Consider the following 25,029-nt stretch of genomic DNA (forward strand, 5'->3'; position numbering starts at 1 on the left):
ACGCGGGGAGACAACCATGTCGCTTGAGTAATCGAGGATAAAAGGAAATAAGTTCACGTGATAGAGGAGTTACCCGGAGGGTTGAAGGAAACTAGTTTGCATTGTGGCAACCAGATAAAGTACAGAGTTCCCAGAATGAAATTAGTCAGTTAGGTGTCGTGGAGAACTGACAAACGTTAAGTTTGGGTCAAAAAAAATATAAAGCAAATCGGCTTTTTAGTAAAACGGTGCCAGCATGCTTCATTGAGCTAGAGTATACAGGAGTCAGTAAAAATAAATTCAAGTAAGCATGCTCCACGGAATGTCCTCGTTGAGGCCAGTAGCGTCTGCAGCCAATCTAAGGACCCACCGCTGTTCAAGTCTAAAGAGGGCTTTTTTCGACATGTGTGGGTGAGATTCTAAGACAACCCATTGGAACGAATTGGGGGCATGATGTTCAAGGTGATAGTGGGACGTCATTTTGGTGTTGGTTTTGGCACACCTGAAACTACTTTTATGTTCCAACATGCGGGTCTTGACTGCACGAGTGGTCATACCTATATAAGGTAGACCACATGGACATGTCATCATATAAATGCAGTTAGATGAGTTGCAATTGGTATGTTTGCAGATACTCCAAGTCATGCCGTTAGGGAATACCAATTCTTTACTGATGCGCGTCTGGGGACACATAGAACACGACCCACAGGGATAATGACCCTTAACTGGAGGTAGATCCCACAACATTCTTTGTGACCTAGTAGTTGGTTTCTTAGGTCTAGTATGTATTAGTAAATCCTTCAGATTACTAGTACGTTTGAATGCGAACCTGGGAGTCGCTATATCCAAGTCACCAGTATTGAGGATCCCCCAGTGTTTTTTAATGATGGATCTGATCCTATTGGAATCAGGGGTAAAAGTGGTGACACACGTAGTGGATTGATCAGGTTCCTTGATGTTAATGTCTAGCAAGCTCTCTCTGTTATTGTTTCTTGCTCAATTTTTAATGTGTCAGCACCAACTCTGCCCGTGTCAGGAAGGCTTCAAGGGTCCCCACGAGGCCCCCCCTGAGGACGTAAGAGCATCCTTTCATTTAATCCACTTAGCCATTAGATACTAATTAACGAGTCGATTTATATTAGTAAACAGTACCTTAGAAATATGAATCCTGCGCCCTTGCTCCGGTGTCAGAGGGCGAGCCCAGCCTCTTCCAGGTTCTGACGGGTGCAGACGGGCCCACCCTTGGCCCGGCCTTTGCCCGGGTGCTCTGGCAGCAATTTAAGCGCCCCCGGGCGCTGGTGATGGTGTGACGTCTCGGGCAGCTCGCGTTGCAGCGTGGGGGATGTAGTCCCTCTCCCCCCGCTGAGACCAACAACCGGCAGACAATTACAGTGGCAGCAAAGTGAATTTAATTGGGCTCTCTCTTTTTCTAAATGGGTTTTGGATTTTTTTGTTTGTTGTGTTTTTACCTTATTACTGCTTAAATACTGTAAACATTACCTCTAAGTTAAGCCTGACTCTCTGTGTCAATATGCCATTTGGTTGAGCACAGGTTTCTTTAGTGACTGTAGGAGCTCACGCTGACAATGAGTTGTGATTAATTAAGATGGGTTCTCACCCCCTTGACACTCCAATTTCTTACAATATTTAAATTGAAAATGCACAGAACATCACAATGGTAGTGACACTGTAATCGTTTTAGCGAAGTAAGCATTGGACATGCTATCACTGTTACGTTCATGCACATGTTCATTAAATCCACCAATTTCCCACAGAACATGGGGTAGTGTAGGGAGAGAGTCAGTCACATGTCAGATTTCCTGACATGTCACTTGTCTGACTTTACTCCAGTCCTACTCAACATTTCGGATGCACAGTGTTAGACACAGGGTAGCGTGGTGGAGAGCGGATGGGCCAAACTCCAGAGGAAATGTGTAAAGCATCCACGCAGCACACACAGGCGACACACGAAGCACACTACAAAAAGAGACCACACCAGTTTAGGTGAGAAAAACAGCATATGTATTATGCAGAACACGTTGTAGAACAATCACAGGTGCATATACATTGTGCCAACCGGCACTGGGTAGTACTTTACATGGGGATTATGTACAGGGCAGCGCCAATCGGGCCGCTGCCAGAGTCATCACAAGCACAAGTAGAATAAATGCGAGTCTCAGTAATAAACGTAAAGCAGCCAGTGCCTCCTGGCCAGATCAGGCACTTAGCCACAGTGCAACTAGCCTTAAGCATAAACATAAAGCATCCCATGAGACATCGTCATGAGCATAAATGCATAATGCATGAGTCCTAGGCCCAGTATGCATAAAACCAGCAGTGCAGGCCTTAGGGAAGGAAAAGCATTATTACTCGGCATAAACCTGTGGGCATAAACATGTGAGCATTAGGCCTACCAACAGTGTAAGGCATCAGGCATAGTCATATTAAAATGAGGCTTGACGCACGAGGCATTATCAATAAGCATCAACACATTTGCATAAACACCATCAGCAGTGGACATGCCAGAAATCTTATTAGCATTAATACATTGGGAGAAATACATCGGGCATCAACCTTATGGGCATAATTGCATTAGGCCTAAACAGGTTAGCATTGGCAACAATATTATGCAATAAATCATATGGGTCAATAGGCCTCGCCAGCATAAACACAGTTCGCCCCAATCGAGGGCACAACACTCTGAAACTGGCCCCAGGCCAACTGGCCTCCCTCCGGGATTCAAATGCCCCATGTCCCGCAAAGTCAGGGCTGGCTGCAAAAACAGCAAAAGCAAGGTGCGCAACGCGCTGGGGCAGGAGTGTCTCTCACTCCTCTCTCTCTTCTCCTGAGGAGTACAATGCGCCCCAATACGTTGCAGCTGCCTGCGCACTCGCAGGGCAGCTGGGAGTCAGGCCCAAAAACAAGCACTGGCACAACTGTGCAGGTGGGAGCCCAACTCTGGGACCTCTGAAATTCACAGTGCTCCCCAAGGTTGCAGCTGCCCGCTGTCAGACGGGGCTGCTGTAAGGTCAGCACGGGCACCAAGGTGCCCTCAGAGCGGCACCGGGGGGAGGCGAGCACCGACAATGTGCCCCGACACCACCTCCACCAAGCTGGGCATGAGCCCTACTCACCGGGCTCTCTAGAGTCCTTGCGCAATCTCTGGGCACCGGGACTGTGCCCTCACAAGGCGCTAGACAGCAGGAGGAGCCCAGTCACTTGAAATGTAGCATTCACGAGGCGCTAGGGCCAGGAGACAGTTAATGCAGGGCAAGATCAGCAAGCAGCAGGGCAGCTCACCCAAAAATGAAGCAGCAGTTCCTGGCAACAGTCATCGTCCATTGCGATGGCAATCCTGCAAGCGCAGCAGTCTCCACTCCAGCAGAGTCTCTCAGTGGCCCTGTGGACAGCAGAGGGGTACAGATGGGCACAGGGGCCAGCACACAGGCCCTTGTGGCGGTACCTCCTGGCAGAGTGTCCCCGCTCAGTCAGGGGCGTTACACAGGCCCCCGCAGGCCCCGCGGTGCGGGGGGGCCCCCGAGCTGCAGAGGGCCCCCCAAGGTACAGCTGCAAAGTATGGTTATCAAAAGGCAAGCATAGAGACTTTGAATACGGAAAACACCGCCATTCCCAATTAATGTTTTCTAAATTGCCGTTTAAAATAAAAGTGCAGAAGTCTTTATTAGGATCATGTGAGGCCACTTCCTGTGATGTCATGGGGGTCAAGGGCAAGTGGCGTTACATCTTCCACTGCTTTCATTTTCAGATTGCCACTGCACCGCTTGCTCATGTTAGGACATTTTTTTACAGAAGCCACCTACCCAATAGGAACTCATTGAGGTGACCTGAGACATTAGGCACCACGCCAGAAATAAATCTGTACAATAGCGCAATTGTACAAATATTATCACCCTCAGCAGATGAGCGAGCGCTCCAGTGCATCACACTGAGAAAGGGGCATCGCACTGTATGCATATCATGGATCCAGTATCTATGACATTATTGTAGCTTTCCTGCAACAAAAGCTGCCTTGCACAAAACAGGACATTCTGTTATTTGCCGGACACCCATTCATTCACCAAATGTTTCTGGAATATTTCCAAACTGTTGATCTGGAAACCCCTCATTCTTGTCACAGTGGGAAAAGGAGATTCCTACAAAGTGTTCAAGTTAAGGACGCAACAAATCTGCTCCACAGATTGCTGCCTGTGCAACGCTACAGAGACATTGCACAGCCAGCCTGTGTTTCGGGCTTTCACTGGTTGGATGCGGCAACACGCTTCAAAGGGGCCTGCTCCTTACTAAACACCATGTCAAGCTCTATTGCCACATTCCTTGCCACCCAACCCATGGTTCTTTTGTGAAAGTGCCTTCCCTCTGTGTGCTTCGAAGAGAGGAAAAGCACTATTTGAACTCCCATATTTCAACATAACTAAAACTATCGTCTCTGTTGTTTAAAACGCGCCACCACAGAGTTAATAGCACTGTAAGGAAATCCTGCTATTGCCCAACGCAACAGTATTCATTTTACCTATATCAGGAGGATGAACATACATTGTCGGCAAACCGATCAACCCAGTAAACAAATTATTTCTCACAGAAACATGCCCTACAGAGCCAACAGAACTCTTGTGTACAAGACCATCCAAAACCATCACATGCCCAACAAAGCATGCAAGTAAGCAATGGAAAAACTCCCTGGTAACACCATCACATTCAACACAGCTATATGGACAAGACACAACTATTCATTGATCTTGAGTGAAATAAACGGCAACGTCCTGTTACTCACTCACCCAGATGCAGAAACACACAGGGGCTTATTTACAAGCCCTTTGCGCCGCCGGTGCATCACTTTTTCCTATGTTAAAAGTGACACAACGGTGGCGCAAGGGCCTTGTAAATAAGCCCCACAGTGCTGTGATTCCAAGCAAGCTTTGGTGCAGTGGGAACACACAGTGTCTTTCCTTAAATCAAAAAGAATGGTCACTAAACACCAAGCAGAGCAAAGCTTCTAAGTGCCGTAAAACCTACTGAACAATGATTGGCTACCGCGACTCCGGACAGATTGAAAACCAAGAGCAGCCCCCTCTGGGCTGCAGAGAGGCTTCAACGGCACACAAACTGCAGACATGTGCTGTAAGAATATTCATAACAAAATTCAGGAATCAATAGAAGTCGGCCACCCTGGACCAGCAGTGCCAGTTTGGCTAGAGTGTCACTAGTGAAAGTAAATATCACTGATGCTGTTTCTTAGGGCTGTTTACGCGGAGCGGACTGGGGCAGTTTGAGTTGTTCATGACATAAGGTCTAACATTTGAGCGACTGATCATGGTCAGTCTAAAATAACATTGTTGCATTTATCACAGAGCACAAAGACCACACACTTACACCACACAAAGAGTGTAAAATATGTAATTTGCCACTGAGTGGATGGTCCGAATGTTGGAACAAATGCCAGTGCAAGACTGTACCACGCTCAGTGCACTCCCAGAGATCAGGGTGACCTTTCTACGTGTGTGGGCGGCTCCCTTTAAGTACTATCGTAGGTTGTTGTGAGAAGGTGGCCTGATATATGCTGTCCACTAGTTCTAGTGGGCACCTTGTACCAGTCCAAACAACCCCTTATTGGTTATAGGTTAAAGACAACCTTTATTGAAAGCTATCCTAGTGGTAGCTATGGAGAGCAGCCTTCAGGCTAAGTCTTCAAGGAATGTAAAGCAGCTTGTTTTACCAGTCTATAATCTATTGAGTCACTAAATGAAAGATATCCACACCAGGTATATATATAAAATATATGTATTTATTACTAAACACACCCTCCTAGTCTCTTTATGAGACTAGAGGTCAAAACACGTAAGTTACACTTCAATAATCACAGTAAAATAGCACAAATACACGTCAGGCCCTAGGGGCCAGCCAAACCATATACTAAAATAGTGGTATAAGAACCACGACTTAACTAGACACAAGGCCTAGAGCCTGTAGAATCGCTGGGACCCCAAGGAACCACCCAACGTAGTGACACAGGGGACCCACGGGGACCGTGTGGAGTGTGTGAACACAGCCATGAGCTCCCGTTAGCTTCTATGGTGAAAGTCGCGGTTAGATTTTCAAAGATTAGGGACACTTAGAAATGAGTCAGGACCAAACCCTTTTGGACTTAGGAAGTTCTAGGGCTGGCACCCACGGGAGCACCGGAGTACTTGTGTTACCTCACCCAGGGAAGCCAGGTGCATAGGTGTCTTTTGGTATCGGGTCGCGTTGTCGATTTCAATGGGAGCTGGCGAAGAAGTGCTGCTGCCGTGAAGATGCGAAGTGTTCGAAGAGATCCAAGCCTGGATCGAAGATGAGAAGAACCTGAAAGCAGAGGGGACAGAGTCTGGGTCACTAGCCAGTGACCAGGAAGGCGATGAGCAGATGCCCACCGATGTCGGGTGATTTCAGGTGAAAGAGGTGACACTTGACTCTTCAGCCACCAGGAGCTGGATTCGCGCTGTCCCATAAAGGATGTCGAGTGCTGCAGTATCGGTGCCTGGATTGGACACAACAAGCCTTGGCAACAGCAACCCATGCAGAAACAAGAAAGATGCTTCGGTGCAGACCAGCAAGGTCTGTGGGACTCACCACTTGGTTGGGAGTCAGGGCACGTCTGGAGCAACCAGGGAAGCCCAAGGAAATACAAAGTTACCCCCTCAGGGACCCACCAGTCAATGGACCAGGGATTGCGAAGGGATCTCAAGACTGTCGTGACCTGGGCACAGGGCACTAGGACCCTGGACCCGACTGGTGGGGAAGGGGACAAGGAACCGGACACCACTTCCGGTCAGGGGGTGGGGGGACGGGCAGAAAGGGAAGATCAGGGATGAGGCAGGACACGTAAGCTTGTACTGCAGGAAACGAATAAAGATACCTGATTACAGAAACCGACTCCTGTCGTGTTTCACGATCAAGACACGACAACTGGCGACAGAAGGTGGCAGAATCGGCGCGTGTGTCCATTGCGCCCCAGGAGCGACGGAAAAGATGCCAGGAGCCCACCCTGGGTCAAGTGCAACGACGAACGGAGTGGAGAAACGGCGTGGGAGCCCACCCCGGCCGTAACAACTACACTAAATAGAGGAAAGAAACAAGCGACCCGGCCGTGACTACAAGCCGGTAAGAATAACAACACAAAGCGCGCGAGTAAACGAAAGGAAATCTCGCGCGAGAAGGCAGCCATTTTAGAGTCAGGCGAAGGCAGCCATTTTAGAGTCAGGCGAAAGCGGCCAATCAGTGCCGCGGAAGGCCCGGCGGCCATCTTAGAGTCAGGCGGGAACTCACGAGGTCCCCGCGATCTCGCAAGACTTGGCAGCCATTTTGAAACCAGGCAAAATCAGCCAATAAGGAGCGAGAAAGGCCTGGCAGCTATTTTAAGGTCAGGAAAGAAAGGAAAATAGAAGATAAAGTGAAAAAAGAGACAGTAAGGACGAAAGAAGAAGACAAAGTGCATCAACAAAAGAAATAGACAATAAAGAAAAAAAAAGGGGGAATAAAGCAATTTAAAGTAAAACAAAAACACAGAAAAGAAGTAAAAGTGCGGCAACCTCAGAATCAAAGCATAAAGAAGAAGAAAAGCTACGCAAAACAAAGAGACAACAATGACTGAACAAGCGAGTGACAAACCCAGCGCTCAATACCGTAGACCCCTTCCATTCAACCTATCAGAACCACAAGTAGGCATAAGATGGGAGCGATGGGTTCGCAAGTTCGAACGATACATGCGCGCCACGGACGTAGCAGACGCTAAGCAGCTGGATCTATTCCTAAACCTCGTAGGGGACGAAGTAGACAACCTACTAGTCACATTCCCTGATGACCAAACGGCAACATATAAAGGGCTAATAAAGTGCCTCTCAGACAGATTTGATCCGCAAAGAAACATTGATTTTGAAAGGTACACCTTCGCAATTGCATTTCAACACACAGACGAGTCCCTTGACGACTTTGCGACAAGACTGCGCAAATTGGTCACACACTGCGAATTCGAAAAGTTCGACAACAAACAAGCAATTCGTTTGCGCATCATTGAGGGATGTCTGTCAATGGAATTCTGAAAGAGCCGACTTCGCTGGAGAAAATTCTAATGATGGCCAGGGCAGAAGCGAGGGCGACGGCGCAAGCAAAGCAGATGGAGCTGGGCAAAGAGAGGCGAATGGAGCAAACAAACTGCATGGTCGGAAGCAGCCGCATGAACAATTGGAAGAAAGAGAACAATGAGCAACCGCCAAGGAAACAACATGAAAAAACATGCTACAGATGCGGACTTGAGTTCCCACACACCGGCGTGTGCCCGGCAATGGGTCAGACATGCAGAAAGTGCAACAGGAGCAATCATTTTGCAAGCGCGTGTTTGGGTACACAATTCAGAAGTGAGAGAGGACAACCTGGAAGACAACGGATGACGACAAACAGATATGCCAGGCACATGGACACAGCAAACCGCAGCTCGTCAACTGAATCTGATGGAGAGGTGGTGCAAGAAAATGTAGGACGACTATACTTGATGTCCGAAGTTGCTTCTGCAGAAGAAGACAAAGGGCGAGAAAGCATCCACTTAATAGAGAAACATCAAGTAAAAAAGACAGCAACGGTGAACATAGATGTAGGACAACACAAAACACGCTTCGTGTTAGACAGCGGCGCCACATGCAACATCATGTGTGTATCAGAATATGAAAAGATGGAAATAAAGCCGGCGCTAGTGCCATCCACAGTTGACGTATTCACGTGGGGATAAAAAAAAACAGTGATTAACATGGGGACATTTACAGAGACACTTGTATACAAAGACAAATAAAGCAAAGAAGACATACATGTACTGAAAGGTGACATACCAGCACCATGCTTACTAAGTTACGTCACAGCACAGATGATGGGCATCCTCGCAATGACATACCACATGTCAGAGAAGAAAAACATCCTGAGAGATTATCCAAGTATCCTACATGGACTAGGACAACTAAAAGGACGGCAAATAACACTGCACATCAATGAAGCAGTAAAACCAGTAGCTCAACATCACAGGCGAGTGCCGATACACTTGCAACCGCAAGTCGAGAAAGAAATACAAGCATTGCTAAGTCAGGACATCATAGAGCCGGCGGATGGACCGACGCCATGGGTGTCCCCAATAGTGCCAGTCCCAAAAAAGAACACATCAAAAATTTACATCATTGTAGACATGAGGATACCAAACACAGCAATTGAACGAGAAAGACACCCTGGACCACACCTAAACGACATGATCAGCTGCCTAACTGGCACATGCCGATTCTCAAAGCTGGACCTGTGCAAAGGATATCATCAGCTAGAGCTTGACCCAAAGTCAAGGTACATTACGACATTCTCCACACACATGGGTCTATTTCGGTACAAGCGGCTGAGTTTCGGCATCTCATCGGCGGCAGAAATATTTCAAGAAACAATACGGCATGTCATAAGGCCGGTGAAAAACAGCCTCAACTACAGTGATGACATTTTGGTCGAACAGATGACGAGCATGACAAAGCATTGCGGGACGTATGCTCCCAACTGAAACAGGCAGGTCTAACGCTGAACGAAGACAAGTGCGAAATAGGGAGAAATGAACTGGTGTTCTTCGGACACATCTTCTCTAAAAAAGGGATGCGACCAGATCGCAGCAAAGTGGAGACGCTGGAAAAAGCAAAACCTCCGAGCGATGTTGCAGAAGTGAGGTCATTTCTTGGGCTTGCCAGTTACTGTGCGAGATACATAAAAGACTTTGCCACGGTAAGCACACCGTTGAGAGGACTAACGAAACAAGGCCAGACATTCATGTGGACCGAAGACTGCAACAAAGCATTTGAGGCCATCAGACATGCAGTGATAGCGGTGGACCATCTTGCGTACTTCGACCCCCTGCTGTGCACAGAATTGATGGTGGACGCCAGCCCGGTGGGGCTAGGAGCGATCCTGGCACAACATACGCCAGGTAGAGTCCCCAAGAAATATAGTGGCATATGCAAGCAAAAGCCTGTCCGAAATTGAGAGGGCATACTCACAGCCAGAAAAAGAAAGCCTGGCAGTAGTATGGGCATGTGAACACTATCACATGTTCATATATGGGAAACCATTCACCATTATAACGGATCATCAGGCCCTAGTAACGATCTATGGAAATCCCAACGCGAAAATACCACCTAGAATAGAAAGATGGGGCATAAGGCTAATGGACTACAACTTCAAGATCGTGCACAAACCAGGTTAAGAACATAACCCGGCGGACTACATGTCGCGGCACCCTTTGCCACAGACAATTGAAACAACATCAATAGCGGAAGAATACCTGAACTTTGTACTAAAACAAAACACTCCAGCATCAATAACGATGGAAGAGTTGGAGCTCGAAACAGAGAGGGACACCACAATGCAGGCGGTCAAAATGATAACTAGACAACAGAGATTCAGGCATGTCAACAACAACAGCATCATGGAAAATGGAGTGATCAAAGAAGAAATGCTGGCATTCAAAAAGATTAATGAAGAGCAATCAGAGACCAAAAATGGAATAATAATGCGAGGAACAAGAATAGTGATGCCAAGAGCTCTGCGGAGACAGACTGTAAACTTGGCGCACGAATCACACAGAGGCATGGGGGCAACAAAGAAACTACTACGGGAGAAAGTGTGGTTCCCGGGTTTGGACAATATGGTGGAGGCCACCGTCACAAACTGCCACATCTGCCAAACGACGGGGCAGCCAGCAAAACCGGAACCATTACAAATGTCAGAACTCCCGCGGGCAGTGTGGACCGAACTGGCAGCAGACTTCTACGGGCCTCTGGAAAGGGGAAACTACCTGCTCGTGATAATTGATGAATTCTCCAGGTTTCCCATCGTGCGACAAGTATCGTCAACATCAGCAAGCGCAACGCTGCCCACTCTGGACCACATATTTGCGGCGTGGGGCTCCCCACAAACACTAAAGACAGACAATGGCCCGCCATTCTCAGGGGAAGAATTTCGAAAATGTATGGACTATTTAGGGATCCACCACAGGAAAATAACGCCTCTGTGGCCACAAGCAAATGGCATGGTGGAAAGATTCATGGGGAACATAAAGAAGGCTGTCCAAAGAGCAAAGCTGGCGCAGATATCAATAGGACAGGCTCTGTGTCAAGTACTAAGGGACTATCGGAACACCCCTCACAGCTCCACAGGACGGTGTCCCGCCAAGCTAGTTCTGGGCAGATCAAGCAGGATGAGGCTACTGCAGATGGAAGCAACAACAATGCCAGAGCACAGCAGCATCGCCATCAAAGACCAAGAGGCCAAGGATAAAATGAAGGCATATGCCGACGCAAGGAGACATGCCACTCCTGCGCACCTCAAGCAAGGCGATACTGTGGTGGTGCGGCAGCGACAGTTAAGAAAATCGGACAGCCCGTTCTCAAAGGAGCTGTTGACGGTGACCGAGGTAAAGGGGCCCATGATAACAGCATCAGCAGGACGCTACCATATCACACGAAACAGCTCACACTTCAAGGAACTCAAGATCATGGACGAAGACGGAAGAGATGTCGCAACAGGAGACGCAGGCATGAGACAGGATGAGGACGAGCAGATGGACAAGGGAGAAACACGCCAAAGAAGAGAGGGCAAAAGACCAAAGAGACTGATTGAAGAAATGTAAGGAGCTCTCTCTCTCTCTCTCTCTCTCTCACTATTTCTCTGTCATTTCTGCAACAAAGGGGATATGTCGTGACCTGGGCACAGGGCACTAGGACCCTGGACCCGACTGGTGGGGAAGGGGACAAGGAACCGGACACCACTTCCGGTCAGGGGGTGGGGGACGGGCAGAAAGGGAAGATCAGGGATGTGGCAGAACACGTAAGCTTGTACTGCAGGAAACAAATAAAGATAACTGATTACAGAAACCGACTCCTGTCGTGCTTCACGATCAAGACATGACAAAGACGAAACGCAAAATGGCGGCCCACGGGTCACTCGGAATGACCAGGCCGACAATCTTCGGTGGATTCAGTGCTCGAGGTAGGGGCTACAAGTCAGCCTAAGCACGACTTCAAGAAACGTCAAGAAGTCAATGCACTTGCAGAAATGCACGGTGACCAGGAGTTCCGGTTCCACGCTAATCACGAAGGGCTTTGCTGGGGACTCGGGTCAACCTCTGAGATGTCTGGAAATCTTCTTCCTGGGCTACAAATACTTCAGAGTCCGACGGGAGCTTCGATAATGCAGACCAGCAAATTGCTTCTTTGGTGCCTGCTAAGCAGGGGAGTCACTCTTTGACCCCAAGGGAGATCTCTTCAGTCCTCTGGTCTTAAGCAGAGCGTCAAAGGTCCAGCATTTGTCGTTAGAGTTTCGTCCAGGGTAATCTAAAGTTCTAGTTACAGAGGTTCCTTACTTATACCTAAGGAAGGGGTTGGACTAGCACTGGGGACCCACCTATGGGAGGGTTTGTAAAGAGGGGTGGCTACACCCATTTCCTTTGTCCAGTTTCGCGCCAGAGCAGGGGCTGGTAGCCCCTGAACCGGTTTGAGCTGGACTATTCACAGGGACACCAAAGGTGCCCCCAGTGCAGGACTTCAAAGCACTCAGAGAGTGCTCCCGCCCAGCCCCAATACACACAAGCCTGTCTGGGAGGTGGTTACACCTCCCTGCGACAGGAAACCTATTGTCCAGGCCTCCCCTGCCGGAGTTTCGGTCAGCAGCAGGAGGCCAGACCTGTGTCTGTGGCTGCAGCATCCATTTTGTGATGCCAGGGCTCTATTAAGTTTCTACCGGGTATACCAGTGCTGCCATGTCTCTCCCTCTAGAAGGGTGGGATCATATCCTCACATCAAGAACTGATGTGGGGGTACGATTCCAAGGTGTTTGACACCAAACCCTTGAAGAAGCACCGACAGCCTCGGAAGCTGACCTGCGGACAGTGGAGTGGGCAGACCTGCAGACAGTGGAGTGGGCAGACCTGCGGACAGTGGAGTGGGCAGACCTGCGGACAGTGGAGTGGGCAGACCTGCGGACAGTGGAGTGGGCAGACCTGTGGACAGTGGAGTGGGCAGACCTGTGGACAGTGGAGTGGGCAGACCTGCGGACAGTGGAGTGGGCAGACCTGTGGACAGTGGAGTGGGCAGACCTGCGGACAGTGGAGTGGGCAGACCTGTGGACAGTGGAGTGGGCAGACCTGCGGACAGTGGAGTGGGCAGACCTGCAGACAGTGGAGTGGGCAGACCTGTGGACAGTGGAGTGGGCAGACCTGCGGACAGTGGAGTGGGCAGACCTGCAGACAGTGGAGTGGGCAGACCTGTGGACAGTGGAGTGGGCAGACCTGCGGACAGTGGAGTGGGCAGACCTTTTGCCTAACCCCCCCACCCCCAAGACATGTGCCCTGTGGAAGTCCTACATGAAGAGGTCAACCGGGGGGCCCCTTCCACGTATCCGGCAGGGGGGGCCCTCAAGTTTCGTTACGCCACTGTGGAGGCCAAACTATTCGAATCATGCCTACTTCTCCACCTGCAAGATTGGATGGATGAGACACGCATCATCCCCATGTTCCAAACCGACTTCAGACCAGGCATGGGCACTTTAACAAACCTGCCACGTTGGCACTCTTAATCGAAAAAGCAAGAAAAAGGAAAACACGGTTGTTTGCATGCTTTGTCGACTTGAAAGCCGCATTCGACAAAGTAAGCAGAAATCGCCTCTGGGAAAAACTAGGAGCATGGGGGCTACCGAGCAAACTACTGGATACAATAATAGCCCTGCACAGTGACACTTGGGCAAGAGTGAAACTAGGCGATGGAAGTAGAACCACCACCAGCATTCACACTCAGCAAGGCCTAGAACAAGGCTGCGTCCTAGCCCGAGCTAATTCAATTTATTTATGGCAGATATCAGTAAACACATGCAAGCAGCGACTGCCATCCGCCAAACTTAGTAAAAGGGCCAATACCCTTCTTACAGCACGCAGACGATATAGTGGTGCTGAGCCAAAGCCCCATCGGGCTACAAAGAGCGATAAACAACCTAGCCACCTTTCTGGATGGAGACAGCTTGGAATTAAATAAAGACAAAACCAAGGTTGTACGCCTTGTGGACCCTAAAAAACCCAAGTACAAATGGTTTGTAAATGGGACTATAATTGAAGAACAAGCGGCCTATAAATACCTCGGCTTAAAAATGGGGAGAGGCCCCACACACAAGGAACACAAAATGGACCTAAACGCAAAATCTCAATCGTTAATTTTTGCGTACAGATTATTGAACAAAAAACTGGGGTGCCCGAACCATGCACATCTTTTAAAAGTAATGGCTGCACAAATAGTACCGACATTGTCATATGCCCTAGTAGTTTGGTGTGGTAAAGAGGTGGAACTGCTAAACGCACTTCAGACGAAGGTTTATAAAGCTGTTTTTAATTTACTGCCCCAGCTCAGATCCGGCTTTAATTCGGCCTTCAAAATCTGAAATTCCGGAGCATGAGCGGCTTCATGAAACTGTCCCACAAATTCCGTGCATCTGAACTGGGGACATTAAACAATCTATGCTGGAAAGAAATCAAAATCCAGATGGATCAGGAGATCCCACACTCATGGGGAGCCTATCTGAGAAAATCATTGGCGGAACTTGATATACAAACGACATGGGACAGCCAGATGGACCGGGCAGTTTTTGGCAAATTGGCAAATAAGACGGCAAAGAAGAAGTCCTTCTTAGAAGATAAAAAAACATCCTCGAAACGTAGGCATGGGTGGACTGTGATTAACTCCTACATATCAACAAAGCCTCAGGCCTATTTAGTAACTCATTTTAGTGTGAAGTTAAAAAAGAGTGTCACTAATTACCGTTTGGGCATGCGTGACTCAAAAGATCTACAACTGTCCTGGAAAAGCAACCAACAAGCAGCACACTGTCGACTATGCGGTTTTTGTAATGAAATGTTAACTCATCTCTTGTGTGTCTGCCCCCCAGTTAAGGAAATAAGGAGGGGGCTTTTAAAACCGATTTTTAACGAATTGAACATTCGCACGTGCAGGCAAGCCGTGATACGTTGGTTGGAAGGTTCCTCTATAATCTTGGCGTGCCAGGGGGTAAAATATCTGGCAAAAGTAAGGGAACTTCTAAGGCAAGCCGATTTAGAGGACATTGATAAAGTACGAACACGGACGGCAGGGGCTTCAAATATGGCTCTCCTTCACTAGCCCAAGTAGCAAAAGGACTGCGATCCTATTTCACAAGATAACAGGAACGATACAGACAAGCATTCGCATAGCCAATAGGTCTCGCCTTTGGGAAATTATAAGTATTTAGTTATGCAACACAATATCCTTACTGCAACAACATTAACTGTTGCATTGCTAAACACTTATAAGGTCCCAAAGGCGAGACCTATTGGCTATGCCAATGCTTGTTCTCTTAAGAAAGTGACAAGCTGAGTGTCTTTGTTTCCTCGAGGTGCTTGGCTCCAGCTAGCTCCCAGTCAGGAATGAGATCGGAACAAAACGTGTTCAGAGCTTTTCAGGCAACAATAAAAATGTAAAGGTAACATTGGCAATTAAAGTTCCTGTTGGAGAGAGATGGGAGTTTTATCTAGAGCCTGTTTCCACTCGTGCTGAAGTAGTGCAGAGGATTAAGATGCCTGCTGCAAAGAACATGTCCTTGTGTGTTCAGAGGTTTTCAGGTAACAATAAAAATGTAAAGGTAACTTTAGCGATTAAGGTTCCTGCAGGACGGAAACAGAAGTTTTATCTCGTGGCTGTTTCCACTGATGCTAAAGGATCACAGAGGATTAAGATGCCTGCTGCAAAGAACATGTCCTTGTGTATCAAGAGGTTTTCAGGCGACAATAAAAAATGTAAAGGTAACCTCGGCAATTAATGTTTCTGTGGGAGAGAGATCGGAAGTTTTATCTAGTGGCTGTTTCCACTCATGCTAAAGTAGCGCAGAGGATTAAGATGCCTGCTGCAAAGAACATGTCCTTGTGTGTTCAGAGGTTTTCAGGTAACAATAAAAATGTCAAGGTAACTTTGGCGATTAAGGTTCCTACTGGACAGAGATGGGAGTTTTATCTAGTGGCTGTTTCCACTCACGTTAAAGTAGCGCAGAGGATTAAAATGCCTGCTGCAAAGAACATGCTCTTGTGTGTTCAGAGGTTTTCTGGCAACAGTAAAAATGTAAAGGTAACATTGGTGAATAAGGTTCCTGCAGGACGGAAATGGAAGTTTTATCCCGTGGCTGTTTCCACTGATGCTAAAGGATCACAGAGGATTAAGATGCCTGCTGCAAAAAACATGTCCTTGTGTGTCTGTAGGTTTTCAGGCAACAATAAAGCTGTAAAGGTAACCTCGGCAATGAATGTTTCTGTGGGAGAGAGATCGGAAGTTTTATCTAGTGGCTGTTTCCACTCATGTTAAAGTAGCGCAGAGGATTAAGGTGCCTGCTGCATAGAACATGTCCTTGTGTGTCTGTAAATTTTTAGGCAACAATAAAAATGTAAAGGTAACTTTGGCGATTAATTTTCCTGCTGAAGAGAGATCAGAGTTTGTATCTAGTGGCTGTTTCTACTCATGCTAAAGTAACGCAGAGGATTAAGATGCCTGCTGCAAAGAACATGTTCTTGTGTGTCCTGAGATTTTGAGGCAACATTAAAAATGTAAAGTAATGTTCCTGCAGGAGACAGATCGGAGTTTTATCCAGTGACTGTTTCCACTGAAGCGACTTGTGTGTTCATACGTTTTCAGGCGACAATAAAAATGTAAATGTAACTTTGGCGATTAAGGTTCCTGCGGGAGTGAGAAGGAAGTAGTGGCTGCATCCTTGAAGGAGTATGTGGGGATGTGTGGGGTCTACAGCGGAACTAGATTTCACTATACTAAAAAGTGTTGGAAGAGTTTATCTCGTAATGGGGCGTTTGTGAGGCAAACGGTGGGTGAGTCCAGAGTCTTTTTTTGGGGGATAGAATTTGGTGCATTTATTGTACTTTATTTTAAAAAAAATGTTGCTAGATCATTGCAATGAGTGACTGTGTGTTCTGGGAAATTGCCGCCAATCAATGTGGTTAGGGATTTAACAATTTGAAAACACAAACAGTAAACGTAAGAGTTAACGACAGGCCGGTAGTTTTGTTGTTTTCATTCAATATATTACTATTATAAACATGTTAGATTGGTCCATGGGGCCATGCATATTACATTTACCCTTATTGTCATTCAATAGTTTGTAGACAAGCATTATTAATCTAATTACAATTGGTGATTTTTGTTGTAAAGATGCATATGCCACCCACATGCACCCCAGCAACTACCCACATGCATCCCACCAACACACACCTTATAACAACACACCACACCATGCCACTGCCCCACGTCACTGCACTAGGCACCAAGTTGACAGTACGGATCACAGCAGCCACACGGCTCTACAACATACAAGGCGAGACCGTAGCCAATGCTTGTTTAATTCTGCAGATACTTTATCATATGTTACATGCGGTTTGGTGTATGATTCACATGGCAAACATTGTCTGCCCTTGTTTTAAAAATGTACAAGGAAAAGAGATACATAGTTTCACGTGAGGCTTCTGGTTGTCATGGCAACAGGTGAGAGGGTCCTTGTGAAGAAGGTCCTTTGGAATGTTGGAGTTTGAAGATTCTTTGGAATGTTGGTGTTTGAACTGTAGATGACAGTTGAGGAGGGGGGGGGGTGGAGGGGCTCACACCATCCTCATCTCCGCTCCTCCCCAGAGACTAAAGTACGGGAAGAGCCTCTGCGTGAAGGGCGCCTGCGGGAAGGAGTAGAGAAGCTCCATGGAGTCAGCATTGTACAGGGACAGCCGCCCCCCCTCGTAGTCCAGATACACCCCCAGCTTCAGGGGCTTCTCACGAGGGGACAGAGAGGTCCGAGGGGAGGTGGGAGCCTTGTACTGACCCTTACACCCCTCCACAGCCCAGACTCCCCCCTCAGGTGACCATGTGATCCCCTCCTTCCTGTTCACAGACTCTGCCACGACCCCCACGCGCCACGCTTCCCCCTCCTGCAGCAGCTGCACCTCCCAGTAATGTCTGCCAGAGGTGAACCACTCGCTCCCCAGCACACAGGGGGAGTGAGAGGTGAATCTCTTGGGGGTGTCCGGCAGGGTCTGTGCATTGTCCGTCCGTCTCACACGTCTGCCCCCCTCAGACAGGAGGAGCTTCCGATGAGCCGTGTCAGGATCCAGAGTCACCATCACTGCAGAGAAGAGATTCACAATTAGAGAATTAACGACACAAACAAAGGCTGTAATTACTGCTTCTGTTTTACATATGATTAATGTACACCACACCTGGAAGGAGCACGCGGCCCTAGAGAGCACGGCACTAGACTGCTCACTACACTAAAGCGTGCGGCACTAGACTGCTCACTACACTAAAGCGCACAGCACTAGACTGATCACTACACTAAAGCGCACAGAACTAGACTGCATTAGATGGCACAGAGTAAGAGCACGACTAGAAGATATACAGTACTAGTCAGTATACAGCACTGGAAAATACAGAGTTAGAGAGATAATAGAAGGTATACTATAGTAATCCGCACACGGCATTAGATGGTGCAGAGCAACAGAGAGACCAGAAGGTGTACTGTACTAGTCAGTAAACTGAATTCAACGTTACAGAGAAAGAGAGCCACTCCAAGGCATACTGTACTAATCAGAAAACTGCAGTAGATGGAAAAAACGTAAAAGAGCGACTCCACGGTATTCTGTACTACTCAGTACACTGCAAAACATAGTACAGAGTTAGTCCAAAGCATACTGTACAAGTCAATACTCTACATTAAATGGTAAGGGAGTACCAGAGCTACTAGAAGGAATACAGTGCTACTCAGTACACTGTATTAGATGGCACAGAGTGAGAGAACTACTCCAAGGTATACAGTGCCAGTCAGTACACTGCATTGGATGGTGCAGAGTAGGAGTGCTACTAGAAGGTATACATTACTAGTCAGTACACTGCATTCGATGGTACAGTAACAGGGCTACCAGAAGGTGTACTGTACCAGTCAATACACTGTATTAGATGGTTCAGAGTGACAGAGCTACTGGAAGGTAAACTGTACTAGTTAGTACTCTGCATTAGATGGTACAGAGTGGCAGAACTACTCCAAGGTATACAGTACCAGTCAGTATACTGCATTGGATGGTGCAGAGTAACAGAACTACTAGAAGGTATACTATACTAGTCAGTACACGGCATTAGATGGTACAGAATGACAGAGTAGAAGGTATACTGTACTAGTCAGTACACTGCATTAGATAGTACAGAGTAACAGAGCTACTAAAAGATAAACTTTACTAGTCACTACACTGCATTAGATGGTACAAAATGACAGAGTAGAAGGTATACTGTACTAGTCAGTACACTGCATTAGATAGTATAGAGTAACAGAGCTACTAAAAGATAAAATTTACTGGTCAGTACACTGCGTTAGATAGTACAGAGTACCAGAGCTACTAAAAGATAAACTGTACTAGTCAGTACACGGCATTAGATTGCACAGAGTGACAGAACTACACCAAGGTATATGTACTAGTCAGTACACTTCATTAGATAGGACAGAGTAACAGAGCTACTAGAAGGAATACTGTACTAGTCAGTAGACTGCATTAGATAGTACATTGTAAGATGGGTACTCCAAGGTATACTGTATTAGTCATTACCTCCTCGTAAGTCTTCCTCCCCACATGATTAACAAAGTGAGCTTCAGCTCCACACCACAACCCTCCACAGCAAAAGTTAGCCTCCCATCCCTTCCCAACATGGCCGACCCCTATCACCCCTGACCTCTGTAAGAGGAGGGCCGGGCCAACCCTCAGCCTGTTTTTTTGGTTCTGCACTGCAGATTCTCCAGAGCGTGTTTCAGCTAAATGGTTCCTGCTGTAGCTGGAACTGGGGTCCTTGGTTGGTGGCCCTGCTCTAGCGGGCCCTAGGACTCTGGGACCATCCTCCTTCCTTCCCCCGGTGTCAGGTCTTGGCCAGTTAGGCTCTGCTTTAGCGAGTCAAGAGTTTACTGGGGGATGGATGAAGGGGCTGGGGCTCTTTATGGGGGCCTTTTTTCCTCTCCCCTCGTCCGTGTGGGCAGAGTGTTTTGGTGGTTATACTTGTGCCGGGACCCCCTCCCCACCCCCCCAGGTGGCGCTCCTTTTGTTGGTGAGGCTCTTGAGGTCCCCGGGTCTCCCATTGCTCGGGCAGCTTGGGGCTTGTGTGTGAGGTGGGGGCACCCAGCGGTCCGTTCTACGGTCCCCGGACGCGATTCGTGGTTGTTTGGTTTTTCGGGGCAAAACTATACTATTTCTGTCCTGAGGGACTGGCGGGGCACAGGCTGCTGCAGGGCTCCGCTACCTCTAGTGGCCTCGGTTGGCGGTTTGCACCGTATCGCATTTACGGCTCCTTGATGTGGACCGGACTCATGGGCCTTGCCACGATAGTCTGCTTGCTGGGCGTAGTCCCTTTGGACAGGTTGGATCCCTGCAGCTTCCTCCGGAGTGGGCGAGCAAGTTGCTAGGAGCTAGCAGCTTCATTCAGCCTGGAGCCACGCGCTGCGGCCGTTGCCTCAGCCGATCCCTGTCCTGTATGATGCCGCATTACTCATCCGTTCCTCAGGCAGAGGGCGTGCGGCTTGTACTTTACTGGTGTCCTTTGCGTGGCTCCAGTCCTTAGTGGGATTCTTTCTGATTCTTTTACATGCGTAGTGAGTTGTGTTTCTCTCCCCTTACTACAGGTAGCTTCCGTTGTGTATATGTTGTTTGAGGTGTCTGGCACACACGCATGCGCGCTACGTTATTCTCACGCAGTGAAACTGAAATCCTGGGTTTCAGATGGCAGGAAAAGTGAGCAAGTAATGGTGGGAGCTCTCGATTCTGCTTGGCTCTTCTGCTTCTGTCACGGTTCAGACTCTGGCATATTGTTGTTTTTTGGGGTCGTGGTGACCCAGTGCTGTTATACGGGATCATGGTACTCTGGGTGAGTGTGATATTTATGTATATATATCTTTTAATATTCCGAGAGGGGTTTCAGACACCAGTTGCACGGTAGGTCTGTGTTTGCCTAACAGCTTTCATTGGTTGATTGTGGTAACTGTTTCCAATCTGGGTGCATTGGTTTCCCCCATCATAACTAGTGTTAACGGACCTGCTTCTAAGCGCAGTTTGTAAATGCGGAGTAGGGATAATGTGGCCTTAAGATTAGAGCGGTTGACCTTAAGGCTGGGGAAATCAGTTTGAGTCTCGGCAATGAAATTACTGCTAAATTACGAATCTGTGCTTTATGTGAGGTGGTCTGCTACGTACTACATTTGTTGTATAAATCTTTGTATTATTACCTGCTCTTCATTTCTGACTATTGTATAGTGCGGATTAGGGATTTTTGTAGCGACATCCAGGAGCCGTGCGTACACTGTAAAGTTCTCTGCATGACACAGCATTGGACCCTTCTGGGTGTTTTCTCATGTTTTCTTTATTCTAGGGTTGCCAAGAAGAACTCCATAGGGTAGTGTTACGCACTGAATGATAGCGCTGTATATTTTGCTATCAATGTGCGTACTGGTGGGACCAAAGATTTCGGCCATTTGTCCTATGGTTTGTGAGTTCATGTCCTGGTGTTTTACTGGTGTTTGGGGTATGTCGCATGGCCGTGGCTTCATGTTGTTTGCTGTGTTTGTCGCTGGCTCTTTCTTCCCTTCCGGGCTTTGGGTCTGCGGTCCTTCTGTCCTGTGTTTTCCTGTTCCCGCCTGCTCGTTATTGTTGTGCAAGGTCTGGCCTGGTTGGTCCCTGGTTGGGCGTCCTGGGGATTCCGGGGGCTGTTGGCTGCTGCGTGTCTGATGGGGGCGGGCTGCTGTTGGTGCCTGTCCGTCCTTCTATGGGCTGCTACTGTGGTCTTCATGCAGGCTTTTGCTTTTGCTTCTGCTCCTGGGAGGTTTGCTCTGTCCTGTCCGGGCCGCGTCCATGGTGCCCCTTTCTCATCCTGCTTCCTGGCTCAGCAGGCAGCTGCTATGCCTCCTGTCCGTGTCATGCTTCTCCTTGGCTCCTGGCCATTGGTGCTACGTTGGGAGCCATCTGTTGCCTCTCCTTAAGTCCTGGGTGGCCTCTGTTGAGGCTCCGTGGGTCTGGCCTTCTGCCGCGCCGCCCCATTGTCGATCTTGGCAGTCTCCCAGGTTCTTCTCCGGCGGGGCCTGTTTGTCCGTTTCCCTGTTTCCTGGTGGGGTCTTGGTGCTCTTACGATTCCTGCCGGTCCCCCTTGGTTTTTCCTCTGCCCCCCTGGTTTTCATGTTGGGGTGGTCTTCCTTGGTCGGGGACCTCCACGGGATGTGTGTCGGGTGTTCTTGTGCCTTGTTGGCGGGCGGTGCTTTACATTGTACTTCTCTTGGGGGCTCGTCCCATCTGGTGGGTCTCAGTGGTGCTGGGCCGTCCTGGGTTCTGGTGCATTCTCGTCTTCACATGTTCCCGTGGGTTTACTTTCTCTAGTCCCGCCCACGGTTCCGTTATGCCAGTGGTTGTGCTCCACGGGTTCGGTCCGGGTTGGTGATGTCCATGCTTTTCCCATTTTCTTGGTCGCGGGTCGGACATGCAGCTCCCTTTCTGCCCTGTCTGCAGTTGCGGTCTGAGGTCTTCCTTTTCTGGTGTCCCCTTCCCAGGTGGTTGTGGTCTTTTCCTGTCTGTGGGGCGTGCTTGGGTTCCCGGTCTGTGCGGGGTCGGTTGGTCCCCCTGCTGGCAGGTTTCTCGTCTACCTTCTGTTGGCCGTTCCTTTGACAATTTATTCTGGCCTTGGCTGGGATCCGGGGGTGGTCAATCGAGACCGTTTCTCTCCCAGGGGTATTCTGCATGTTGTTTCTCTGGTGCAGGTTTTTTCCTCCCATGACTTCCGTCTTCCTATGGACAGCTGGCTTCCTTTGGTCCGTGCTCGGTTTGGGTCCTCGGTGGTGCCTCTCTTTGGCTTCCTCCTTCGGGCCTCAGGCTTGGCGCTTTCCTCCACTCCATTTGCTTACGCGGGTTCTGGGCTTGTTTGGCCTGGTAGGGGCATTTGACCTGTTGGTGGTGCTCGCCTGGGTCCTTCTCCCTTGGTTTCTGCCGCTTTGGGTGTTGATTGTCTGTGGTGGCTGGGCTTTTCCAGTTCTTCCTTCCCCTTTGCGGGGCCCTCCGCTTCCTGTCCGGATTTTGTGGCCACTTCTTCTTTATCCCTGGCTCTGGGGTAGGTACTGGTACATGCTGGCTTGGGGTTGCTCCATGGAGGTGTTGGCATTGCTTCGGGGTCGTTTCGCCCGGCTCTTCTTTCATTCTAGCCATTGGTGTGTTTCTGTCTATGGCCTTACCTCCCTGTACGCTCCTTCTCTTGGTGGCTCTCAGTTGTTCAGCTGGGTCAGGCCTGGCTTGGTGGCCTCCTGGGTCCTCGCTTCGGCGGCTCGTTCACTACACGTGAACCATTACAGGGATAGGTTGCTTGGGCCCTGCGCTGGGATGTCACGCTCGTTCACCCAGCGTTCCCCATGCTGCTGGTGCTGTATGCTTCCTTGTGCGTAGTGGCCCTGTGATGGGCCTTGGCTTTCCTTTCTGGTGGCTTAGCCATGGACCTGGTCCCTTCTGATTTTCGGGCTCCTTGGGCGGCCTTGCGGGCTTTCCGCTGTTGGCTGCTTTGGTGGCTGGGTTGCTTCTGGGTTGTTTCCTGTGGCTACCGGGGGTTGTTTTGCCCTGTGCCTTTGCTGGTGTTGCGTTCCCTTCCGGGGGGTCCTTTGAGCCAATAGAGTCCATGGCCTGCCTGTTTTTCACTGTGTTGATGGTGTTTTGTTGGCACTCCGTTTTGCGGGTCGGAGGGGGTGCTGGATTCCTTTCTGCGCTCTCCTTCGTTCTTGCGGCTTCTGCCGGTCTGTTTGGCTGCGTCTGGTTCCTCGGCTTCTGCCTTCGGTTTCCTCAGTTGACCGCCGGGCCTGGTGGGTTTTGTTTCCTTCGTTCCCTCCGGTCACTGGACTTGGGGTGGTTTCTGTTCTCTCGGTGTGGTGGTCCAACGTGCTGTTTTGCTGTGTTTGCGTCAGACTGTGTCTTTTGGCTGGTGTGGTATCTTGTTGTCAAGTTCAAGTTCAAAAGCTTTTATTCGGTTTGCATAACACAACCATATAAGCTGGACAATTATATCAACATATTTAAAATTCAAAGTTTAAAATATCGGTACTCCTCTGCATGTATAATTATTATAAACACGAATTTGTCAGTATTCCTCGTCTTATACAATTATTGTAACACATGTTCGTGGATCAAACATCAAAGTGCATTGCGCTATAAAATATCAAGTGCCAGAATCCAGATGTGCAAATGTCTGTCTAACTATTACAGTACATGAAACTGTGCAAATTCGCTATAAAGTAACATATGCTTAAGAGCAAATTTGCAATTTAAAACAAAATTTCATAGTACTATCGACTTTCTAGCAGCTCTACATTCCATTATAAAATTTGGTACATAAAAACAGATATCTGGGCTCTCAAGTGTACATAATAATTTCATAGCATTTGCAGTTAGTCGGATATTATATTTTAAAAAGATAGGCTTTTAAAAAAATGTCCTAAGTGATACATAAAATTTACAAACTAATAAGAAATGGCCGCAACTCTGTTTAGAAAAATTATCACATGGGCACTTCACTTTGGAGCTTTTTCCCATAACCGGGAAGGCTACGAGATGGTGGGCAATTCCCAGCCTAAGGCGTGTTAATACAAATCGATGCGAAGATCTTGACACATCTACTAAATACGGCTGAAGCCCACTTTAGAGTTCAAGTTGCCTATAAAACACAAATGTCTTTTGGGACCCAATTAATTTTACTCGTTACCTCCTCTTATAGGACATAAAGGAATCTTTTATCTCTTTTTTAGATAATGTTATTGGATATTCGGACTCATCAAGGATATTAAAATCAAATAGGAGATTATACCAGTGGTTAATGTAACTTAACCACGGTATACGGGAACAGTGGTCCAGCCTTAAACAGTCCTTAATAATAG

At 48.3% G+C, this 25,029-nt stretch overlaps 1 protein-coding gene across 1 annotated transcript in view; it reads right to left on the reverse strand.

Moving 5' to 3' along the window:
• Positions 1-17,439: 17,439 nt before the first annotated feature.
• The window catches only part of LOC146869273 (E3 ubiquitin-protein ligase TRIM39-like), a 120,119-nt gene continuing 112,529 nt past the window's right edge, over positions 17,440-25,029 (reverse strand). The window contains exon 6 of the mRNA XM_085646641.1: positions 17,440-18,228. Within this exon, the coding sequence (XP_085502767.1) occupies positions 17,714-18,228 (515 nt within the window). The 3' untranslated portion in view covers positions 17,440-17,713. The remainder of the gene's footprint in view (positions 18,229-25,029) is intronic.

This window comes from Triturus cristatus, chromosome 1_1, assembly GCF_964204655.1.
Source record: "Triturus cristatus chromosome 1_1, aTriCri1.1, whole genome shotgun sequence".
Taxonomy (NCBI): Eukaryota; Metazoa; Chordata; class Amphibia; order Caudata; family Salamandridae; genus Triturus; species Triturus cristatus.